The 11,544-nt window shown below is 32.9% G+C and overlaps 1 protein-coding gene across 1 annotated transcript; it reads right to left on the bottom strand.

Annotated features, from left to right (window-relative positions):
- Positions 1-3,230: 3,230 nt before the first annotated feature.
- Positions 3,231-6,135, bottom strand: LOC148200194 (glucan endo-1,3-beta-D-glucosidase-like). The gene has a single exon (XM_088113811.1). It carries the CDS (start codon positions 5,786-5,788, stop codon positions 3,563-3,565), a length of 2,226 nt encoding a protein of 741 aa, XP_087969937.1. The 5' UTR covers positions 5,789-6,135; the 3' UTR covers positions 3,231-3,562.
- Positions 6,136-11,544: the final 5,409 nt, after the last annotated feature.

The raw sequence follows: 11,544 nt of genomic DNA, 5'->3' as shown, positions 1-11,544 counted from the left end.
CTATCTCTCACTTGTGTTTTTTTCAATGTGGTAATTTGTGTCACCGTATGGTCTTCATCCTCCGTGGGTTCTTAATACCCACCTTCCACTATATTACATACGCTTGGGATCTCAGTAAAACCTTCACTATAAACACCAATTATCATAATCAGTCTTTTATGAAAATTATGACACAATCATTAATTCCATTGACTACTTTAGCTATATCTTCCTTTTCAAGACACTCAAGTGCGCATTCAATGTTTACCTCGGTATTTCACTCTTTCTTACTTTTATCTCTCATCGATATTTAGAGTATAAAGCTTTGATATCACTGTGTTAAAATAACATCCCACTTAACACATTATTAATTCCTAAGAAACGTTGTTGCACACAGTCTGATATTTTATGCAAAACTGATGTAATAGCTTACATAGTAAATAAAACCTAACAACTAATACTAAATAAAACTTGAAACAAAATAAAAACGAAAAATCAGAACCCAACCTGGAAAAACTGAACGCACCAATATAATAAAAACAGAAATGAAAATAAAAAAAGTAATCCAAAATCGTGACAAACTGGACATGAAACGCACAACACAAGTAAAATTAACAAAATTATAATTGTACCCCTTAGTTTTAAAGTTTATCCAACATTCTAGAGAAGGAACCACTGACTTGGAAATCTTTAAAATCCATAGTAATGTAAAAGTGTTTCTCCCAAAATTCCTCCCTCCCAAGTTTCTAATCCCAGCTTTTTAATAAAACCTTTGACAATTAATCTATGACACTTCTGTGAAGTGCATCAGCTTTGTTGCTTCCAAATGCTACGTTTCAGCTCCCTCTAAAGTGCTTGCCAACTGTCTTAGATGCCAAGTCATCTTATAACTATTGGAGATCCTCACATCCCATCTACCAATGTCCAGTCAGCATCCAGTTCAGCTCTTATCACTCCAACGTGGTTAGTCCTTCATATGGAGCAACAAGCAAGGTTCCAACAGCAGCTTTTTTATGTTTTAGCGTAAGCTATTGATTCTTATGCCAGCAGCTTAGTTGTTCAGCTCCATCTCTTAATGGTAGCAACAAATCAACATTAAAAACACTTTCATATCAGAACATTACTTTCAAAGTCTATCTATTTACAATCTAAAATCTACACTATCAAAACTACGAATAAAAGGAATGTTATGTAACTACCTCTATGCTAACTAATAGAATATATTTATCGAAGAGATTGACACTAAAATATTATAAAAGAAACTATTCTAATGCAAATTCATAAAAATTAGTATTTCTCTGCTCTAAACTAAATATGATTTAAAAACTGAGTTTCTAGTCTAAAAACCCCTAAAAACATGCAAATGGCTTGGAAATTTTGTAACATATTGAATGTTTTCAGGAACAAAACCACAACTATCATGTCTAAAAGATTCAACAAGATTAGGCGATTTATTTGGGTAAATATTAGAATAAGATATTTTGGGCCTTTTATAATGGGATTTTATTTTGGTCTTGTGTTTGGACCATGGTTTGGACTTGGGTCTAGAAGGAGATGGGCCTTGTTTAGGTCTAGAGGCGCCAAAAGTTATGGTTTCTTAACCTATAGAAGCGTACACTTGCCTCGCAAGTCTCCTCCTTGTGCACTACATGGTGTAGAAAGTGTGACTTTCTTAGGTGGCAGGTCACACTAGAAGCATGCCTCTTGTGCCTCCAAAATTCTAGAGTTTGAATTCAAATTTGGCTCTCTTTTGGAGACCACTCTAGGGTTAGCTTGACCTATAAATAAAGGTATCTACCATTGTATTGTTCAACTTGAATTTGAGTAATGAAATGCTACCAAATTGCCTCTTCAAACACTTACTTAAGATTACCTTAGAATAGTGTTTTCTCTATACTACTCTAGTTTTCTTTTATGGGAGTTGGTCTCACCTCTCTCTGGGATTCTCTACCACATCAGTGAACCTAAACATTTCTCCTTCACCATTCAAAGCTTTTATGACCTTAATCATCCATGTAGACTCCATCTTGCACTCAAGTCTTCAAGGAGCTAGGAGGAAGGTCATCATGTGGTATCTAAAGCCATGGTTCTTCATGATTTTTTTAAAGAGATAAGTCATCCTCTTAGGTTTTCATTTGTTCGAGTTGTTCATTACTTCTTTTACATGTTTTTGTTGTTTCCACCAATTGAATTCTTGTTTTAAGTCTTCTTATTTTGGTTCAACTTTATTTCACTAGTTCAAAGAAAGGATACGACAACTGTTATACATTAAATATCAGTTCTATAAGTGAAACATATTAAGACGAAATAAAAAGAAACATAGTATTATACATAGATTATAAACCAAAACAAAAAGATCAACAATTTGCTTCGGTTAAAAAAAATACTAAATCACAAATAAAAAATAAAAAATAAAATGATTATTTGATATTGATTCTACAAACAAAAACTATATACTCTTTCTAATTTAAAATAATTATTTAATATTAAAAGTCTTTTACTCCTCTTTTAATTTGAAAGAGTGAACTAATATAAATTTTATTTATAATTATTCTTCATTCTTTTTCTCTTTATATTTATCTTATAATGCATTTTCTTGGTCGTGAAATAAAAACTACAAATTCTAAAAAAATTTCAGATTAATAAGTGTTTTCACTTCAAGATTCTAAATTAAAAAATAAAAAATAAAAACTAGGATACTTCAATTCACTCCTCTTTTAAACTCCACCTTCTATTTTAATAATTGATGCATTTAAGTCCACAAATGACAATTTTTAAATCAATATATCACTTGTTATATTTATTTATAACATGTTTATCTAGCATTATATTAAAAGTTTGAACTACAATTTCCTATATAATTATAAGGAAATATTTAAAGTAGGTATAATCATACATGAGGTATAGAACTCAAACCCAGATATGACATATGTGGTTTGAAGAATTCTCGATATAATTATATATTTATCAACCTCATCTTCTAGATAATTATGTAACAATATTATATATATATATATATATATATATTAAAAATATATATTATAGTTATTCATACAAGGTATATGCATACGTAGAAAGCTTTTTATTCTGTATCAGGTGTAATAGAGCACCAACCCCAGACCGACCAAAAATTATATCAGTTGAATCTGAACAGAGGAGTGTAACATCAAAAGAAATTTATATATACAAATACAACTAAAGTCGATTCCTAAAAGTATAATGTCAAATATTTTCAGATGATAACTACCCCACAAAATTTACCAACATTGTTTAATGTGTTGCATACTTAACACACAAAATATCTCATTTAACTCTATCTTTACAATCATACTAATTATGAACTTTCACACTCTTTAATATGTTACCAATGAGGAAGTAAGAAAATCTAAGATTTTTTTTAAACGAACTATTTTGGCTTAACGCTCTTTGATCGCATTTTATACTCCCCTACGCGAGTCGCTGGTACCAACATATATGCTACATTGTTGCACACTAAAATATTGATGCCTCTGAAAGATTTTAGAATTAGCCAGTAAAATTTTGACCTTCTTAACACTTGGTGATGGATTACAGTTGAGAATGTTCAGTGGCAGTAATGGCCAAACCAGCATTGTTTTCCTTGACCAAATTCCTCCTCCACCTCACCCCTGCTTTGAATCCACCACAACAGATTAGACATTGAGTTTCCATCATCAAACACTTTCAAGCCTCTTACTTTCTGTAGTGCACTTTCTTTATCATAAGTTCCTTCCAAGGCATAGATAAACCCCTTCCACCCTTCTCCAACACATTTTCTGTTCAAATTGGGCACTGTCCACTCCACAAGTTCCTTCACATAACCAACATCTGAGAACAAGGCCTCGGTAATAGGAGAGAGTGGTAAAACATGAATACCAAGCCTGCACTCTCTCCATTGAGCAGGAGCAAACCATAGTCCACTATCTCTCTTGTTAGCCCACACAACACTTACCACCTTGTTTTCTTTGGTAAAATCTTCCTCATACAGTTTATGTCCCTCTCCCAAATGCCACCACATTTGAGCTGCATGAATTTCCAATGCTGCAAGTGTTGATCCGGTGGCTATAAGTTCAGTGTCACCATATGCTAGACCCATCAGTGCTGCAGAATAATATGCATTCACAGCTTCACTAGTACTCTCCTGATTTCTTCCATCTGCAAATTCAGTTAACCCTCCTGCCCAAGAGTGCAGTTTATACAGATCAAAGCACCTCAAACGCGTGTAATTAGAGTCTGGTCTTCTTCCCAAGTTCATGAAATCTGCCACAAGTGAATAGGCTTGAGGCTTGTACTTCCTTCCCCAAGCTGGATCAACCTTTGCAAGCACCGCAATTCCATAAAGAAAGTACCCCAAATTGTAATGATGATCATTATAAACACCAAACCCGAAATCTGCTCCTGAATCTTTAGACCCTTGTTTAGTAACAATCCCTCCCCATTTCCCATCATAGATAAAACCGTTTCCGCTGAAAGTTCCATCTAACCATGGCTCAATGATCTCCTTCAAGAAATTCCCAATCGTAGGTATCGCATCGAAAAAGGCCACTTCTTCAGCTATCAATGCCAACCTTGCTGCCCTTGCTATAATCTTCCCATAAAAGTAGCATGATGTTGTTGTTATTCCCAAGGGATTCAAAGCTTCCACTTCTTCAGAAAGCACTGAAAAAATCTCTTCATGGAATTCCTCTTTTATACCTCTAGTGGAATGCCAAGTAACTGAAACCGGATCGGTTTTCAACAACCAGGAGTCTCCAACAACACCAACAAGCTCTCCATCAATACTTCTAAATTTCAAATCATGCAGAACTGTAACACCACATTCACCATCATTCAAAAGCTGAAGATGAAGAGGGTGAGCTAGCATTAACAACTCCCCCCACCCTTTCTTTTCCCATGTATACTTTACACAGAACGGATTTGTGAATGCTGCATCCCCAGAGACAGGATAACAAGAGCTGAATCTATTAAGGATTACCTCGTACTTAGGGTCAGAATCAGGCAAGACTACTATCCTAATTATTCCAGAAAACTCGCCGGAAGTAATCTGAGAAAGGGTATGGTTTAAACTGATCGGCGAGGAAGTGTGAATGAGCCATGTTTGGCCATTGTTGAGCTGCAAGGTGTGTTTGGTGAGGGAGTTATTGGATGAGAGGGAAAGAATGGCATGCATGGTGGTGATGGAAAGCGGTGTGGGACATGTCACTGATGCTGTCACAAAAGGGCTTCCCCTGACAAGAAAGAACCTGAGGTTTGAAGAGGGAATGTCCAAAGTGACACTCATATCACTGAAGGAAGAGATCACATGCCTTGAGTGCGAGCCTGGAGTGGTTTTGCTTTCAGTGGAAGAGATGGTGATGTCAGGGTTGAAAACCTGTGCTATGAAAGAAGGGTTGAAGCTGAGAGAAGGGTAGGAGAGAGAGAGGGAGGAGTTTGAGGATTTGATGAGGTAAGGATGAATGTATTCAGGTGTGTCTCCGTTTTGAAGAACATAGTTTTGGAAGAAAGAGTTTGTAGGGAGTGGAGAAGAAAGAAGGTTTGGAGCAAAGAAAGTTGCAGGGTCAGGGAGAATTGTGGAGAGAGCTTGAGGGAAGAGAAATGGAGCATTTGGTTGCTTAGGAGGTGGCGGCGGAGATGGCGGCGGAGGAGGCGACGGAGGTGGCGGTGGAGGGGGCGGTGGAGGTGTAGATGAAGGAAGTGGAGGAGGTTGAGATGATGGCGGTCTTGGTCGGGGTTTACTTTTGAAGGGTTTTGTAATTTCTCTTTCGATTTTTCTTCCAAGTTTCTTAAACATGGTGAGTTTGGAGTTAGATTTTTGGAAGTGGATGTAGTGGAGGTTAAGTTAGTTGGAAATAGAAATAGAAAGGGTTGGTTACTGTGATTTATATACAAGAGAAAAATGAAGCTGAAAGGAAAAGCAAGGAATTTGAAAATTTATGAAGAAAGGGATTGTTTAAAGAGAATATAAGAATGTTCTTATGAGTGTGCATAGAAACAGAAAGTGTCAAAAAGGAAGAAATGATTCCATTATTTTGCTTGAGTGCAGAAAATGGGGTAGGGATCATTGAAAGATAGTTTAAGGTTTCTGGTGATTTAATGTGCAAGGAAGAGATGGCATAATGAGGTTGTTTTGGCATTTGATAAGCTACATTAAATTTTTTTTTTAGGTAGTATTTTTTTTTAATATTTAAGAGTTTATTTAATGTAAATATTTTTATGTTTTTAATTTTAATTTTATTAAAAGTAATATGATGTAATTTATTTTATTAAATTAGTGCTGATATTGTTTGAAAGGTAATTATTTTGATTTTTCTAATATCAACTCATCCCACCTCTATAATTGTCTCTCAAGATGGTAGAAACAGCTGTGGTTAGGGAAGTTCAAAGACTTTCTACTATCAAAACAATTATACTATAATTGATAAAGTTTATGCTTTGCTTTATACAATTAAATCACATCGTCTAATAAAAATAGAAAAACTAAGCACCCAGCAAGTCTTAGATACATGCAAGGCAACTTCTTTCTTCACACCATATTTTTTTCACTTCTATAGTTTCTAATTGTCTGTGGTTAACATTCATTTCAGATTGTAAAGGTTGAAATCTATATTCCATTTTATATAATTTAAAAATTTATTTTGAATTATATAATTTAAAATTTAAATATACTTTAAATTGTGCAATTCGAAAATATATTATAAATTATACAATTCATACATCAATAATCTAAAATATGTTTTTGGATATAAAAATGTTTCTTGAATTTGTCAATTTAAAATAATAATACATAATATATTTTTAGATTAGATAATCTAAAAATATATTTTAGATTGTCCAATCCATATATATTTTCAAATTAATTATATATTTTAAAAGTATATTTTTACTTTAAAAATATATTTTAAATTGTACCCTCCAAATATATTTTTAAATTACATAATCTAAAAAAACATTACAATAATATAGCTATATATTATGTAATTTGAAAATGTTGTCTTATATTATAATTTGAATACATTCCCAAATTACTGAATATGGATATGTGTTTCCAGAATTTATTTTTAGATATAAAAATATATTTCAAATTAGTTACTCTAAAATATATTTTAGATTTTACAGTTTAAATATATTTTTAAATTATATAATTTAAAAATAAATTCTTTAAATATATATTTTAAATTATATAATTTAAAAAAATTCTTTAAATATATATTTTAAATTATATATTGTTAAATTATATAATCTAAAAATACATTTTAATTTGTACAATCCAAAATATAATTATTTATTATATAATTTGAAAATATATTTTTAATTATACAATTTGAATATATTCCCAAATTACTGGAAATGCATTATAATTTGTTGCAGAACAAAATTCAAAGTTTATTTCTACATGTAAAAATATATTCCAAATTACTTAATTTGAAATTCCAAAATGTCTTTCTGTATTCTGATTCAAAAAAGTATTTTAGACCGTACGTTTCCAAATTTTACCATCTAAAAATTTAAAGCATAAACAATTTAGATTTTTCCAATAAGTTGCGTAGATAGAAGAAAAACCATAAAAGACAAAAAAAAAAGAAAATCTTGTAGTCGTCACTCCCTCACCTCCTTATTGTTGTCATGACTATTCTTAAATTGTGTAGATTGATTTAACAAAAAGTGAATAAATGAATTTGAAGAGATTTGAGGGTGAATCAAATCTAGGTGAGTTAAAGTGAGTTTAAAAGTAAAATTTATGAAAATTAATGTAGGATTTAATCGATGTCATAGATAAAAAATTGTTTAATGGGTAAAAATTAAATATTACTAAAATACCCTTGGTAGTAAAAGTAATATAAAAGTGTAATTATTAATATTATATATAATTGTAAAAATTATTATAAAAAGAGAAAAAAATAAAAATTAATTTTTAACATGAAAAAAATTGCATTATTTTTATTATTGTTATTGTAAGTGTTTTAGAAAAGAGAGAAAACAAGAACTTCAGAGAAAGCAGAAAGTGAATGAATATCAGTAGTGAGTGTAAAGTACAACGAAAGTAAAGTATTTATACAAAGAGGAAGAGAGAAAAAGAAATCAGAATTAACAAAACTTATTCTAAAACACTGTAACCGAACGGTTTTCGAGTGTTTAGTCGTTCGGTAGTCTGCAGACGTTCGGTAGTCGGCAGTCATTCGGTGGTCTTTAGCTCTTTGCAGCCGCTCGGCAAGATCCTGTTGTCCACAACTGTTCAGTAATATGCAGATGTTCGGTGGTCCTTATCTCTTTGTAGTCGCTCAGCAAGATGTTGTTGTCCACCGTTCGGTAACAATAGAAGAAGATATTTGTGAAGGTCTCTATCACCCTCCCTCAAGATGTCATGAACATGGATATTATGCATGTTTAGCTTGGAAGTAATAGTATTAAAAGGAGAAGGATAAAGAGATTTGGTGAAAACATCTGCAACTTGATTGGTAGAAGAAACATGAAGAAGCTTGATGAGACCATAAGCTTTTGTCTAGTAACGTGGCAGTTTATATCTATATGCTTGGTTCTCTCATGAAAGGTGGGATTCTTGGCAATGTGGATAGCAGAATTGTTGTCACAATAGACTAAGTAAGGAGTCGAGCACGGTATATGCAGATCTTTTAAAAGATATTGCAGTCATTGTAGTTAGACAAGTTAGACAAGCTAAAGACCTGTATTCGACTTTAGAAGAAGATTTGGAAACAGTGGTTTGTTTCTTTGATTTCCAAGAGATAAGAGCAGTTCCAAGAAAGACGCAAAAACCAGAGATGGATCTTCTAGTGGTAGCACAAGTAGCCCAATCAGAATTAGAGTATGCATGAATGCGGAAGGAATTATTAGCAGCATATAACAGACCAGAAGCACGAGCATTCTTTAAGTATCTAATGATCCTCATGGCTTGTTACATATAAGGTTGACGAGGAGTAGAAACAAACTGGCTAAGTTGTTGGACGGCAAAAGCAATGTCGGGTCGTGTATTAATGAGATAGAGTAGTCGTCCAATAAGACGCCGGTAAGAAGAAGGATCTGTGAGAAGGATGCCTTCATCAGCATGAAGTTTGATAGAAGGATCAACAGGTGTGGGAGCAGGTTTACATCCTAACATACCAGCTTCAGAAATCAATTCAAGTCATTATTTTCTTTGATTGATACATATTCTAGCTTTAGATCTAGCAATTTCAAATCCTAGAAAATATTTGAGATCTCTAAGATTTTTAATGTGAAACTTGTTGTGGAGATGATCTTTGACAGTAGTGATTTCAGACAAGTTATTTCTAGAAAGAAGGATATCATCAACATAGACCAGAATAATGATGATAGTAGAGGGAGAATGTTTGATAAATAAAGAGTGGTCGGCAGAGCTTTGTGTATACCCGATAGAAAGTAATTCTGATGTGAGTTTGTGATTCCAATTTCTGCTGGCTTGTTTTAAACCATAAAGAGACTTTTAAAGCTTGCAAACGAGATTAGGAGTAAACGAGATTAGGAGTAGACGAACAAAGACCAGGAAGAGGCTTCATGTATATTTCTTCAATTAAATCACCATGAAGAAAAGCAATGTCAACATCCAATTGATGAAGAAACCATTTGTTGACGACAGCAAGAACAAGAAGAAGGCGAACCGTGGTGATTTTAACAACAGAGGAAAATGTTTCATAGTAATCCAATCCTTCAGTTTGAGTGAAACATCTTGCCACTAAACGAGCTTTATATCTGTCAATAGAGCCATCCGCTTTATGCTTGATACGATATACCCAACGACAACTGATGGGTTTCTTATCAGCAGGGAGATTCACCAAAGTCCATGTTTGGTTTCTTTCAAGAGCAACAAGTTCAGAATTCATAGCCTGCTGCCAACATTCAAACTTGCTAGCCTCTTTAAAAGAAAAAGGTTCAATTTGTGCAGAAATATGAAAGAAGCGTGGTTAGAGGAACAATTAGCATAAGAAAGGAACAAATGCATGGGATACGGGGTAGTATGGGATGAGGTAATGCTAGAAGTAGTACCACAGTAGTAATGATCTAAATATTTAGGTTTAGTTTTGTTTCTAAGAGAAACTCTTTGTTCAACAGTAGGAATAATGATACTATCAGAAGTATGATGAGAAGTGTTACTAGGTGGATAATTTGGGATAGTGGAAACAAGTGTCAGATTTGGAAAATCAAAAAGAATAACATCATAAATATCATCAAGTGTAGGAGAGGAAGGTGAAGTGAAAGAATTTTGATAGGGAAAAATATGTTCATGAAAAATGACATTTCGTGAAATAATAGTAGAATGTGAATGCAGATCATACAACACAAACCCTTTGATTCCAGATTTGTATCCAAGAAAAATGCATTTGTGGCTTCTGGAATCAAGTTTTGTGCGTCCTGCAGTAATAGAGCTGGAGTATGATAAGTATCCAAAAACTTTCAGATTTGAAAAATCAAGTTTGAAGGAATAAACTAGTTCATAAGGAGATTTATTTTGAAGAAAAGGTGTTGGCAGTCTATTAATAATACGAATGGCAAGCTTTATAGCATAAGACCAAAAAATGTTAGGAACTTTAGATTGAAAGAGAAGAGATCGACAAACATTGAGAATGTGTTGATGCTTCCTTTCAACAATACCATTTTGTTGGGGAGTAGCAACACAAGTAGTTTCATGAAAAATGCCTTTAGTGGAATAAAAATCATTAAGAAGAAATTATTTTCCATTGTCAGATCTTATAATTTTAAGTTTACAAGAAAATTGGTTTTCAGTTAAAAGAATGAAGTTTTGAAGTAAGGATTTAACATCAGATTTGTGTTTCAAAAGAAGAAGTCATGTGAAACGACTATAGTCATCTACAATGGTCAAAAAATATTTATATCCATCAGTGGAAGTAATAGAAAGGGGGCCCCAAATATCAACATGAATGAGATGAAAGAAACAAGGAGATTTAGTTTTGCTAACAGAAAACTAAAGACGTTTTTGTTTTACAAAAGCACAAGCATCAATATATTGAAAAGAAATATCAGGATATTGAGAAGCTAATGTTTGGAAAATTTTATTTGAAGGATGTCCAAGTTTCATGTTCCACAGATTACAAGAATCACTAGAGCTATTATGAAAAGCAGAATGAAAGACGTTTAATTTTGAAGTATTTATGGTATTATTACTAAGAAGATAAAAAAAGGCCTTTATATTTCTTAGCTACTCCAATCATTTGGTAAGTATCCATTTGCACAATGAGACAACTATTTTGATGAAAGACAATGAAAGAATTATTGGAATGTAACAGTTTAGAAATAGAAATAAGATGAACAGAGAAATTGGGAACAAATAGAGTATTGTGCAAAACCAAATTGCTTAAAATAATTGTCTCTGAGAATTTAGCAGTAACAAAATTATGATTTGGTAAGCATATAAAGCGGTAAATAATTAAAAAGAAATTTTGAAGAACATATATGATCAATAGCTCCACTATCTATAATCCAAGAAGAAAAATTGAGTGTAGAAAAAGAACCTGATGACTGTGGAGTGCATTGATTAACGCTGGCCTCCCTAGGAGT

The sequence above is a fragment of the Vigna umbellata genome, chromosome 4 (genome assembly GCF_029865625.1).
Source record: "Vigna umbellata cultivar VRB3 chromosome 4, Vumbellata_1.0, whole genome shotgun sequence".
Lineage (NCBI taxonomy): Eukaryota > Viridiplantae > Streptophyta > Magnoliopsida > Fabales > Fabaceae > Vigna > Vigna umbellata.
The sequence above is the reverse complement of the archived record's forward strand: the minus strand, read 5'-3'. Positions and strand labels throughout refer to the sequence as shown.

Bases quoted from the DNA above. Each gene is read 5' to 3' on its own strand.
- LOC148200194 (XM_088113811.1), bottom strand. From the start codon at position 5,788: ATGTTTAAGAAACTTGGAAGAAAAATCGAAAGAGAAATTACAAAACCC.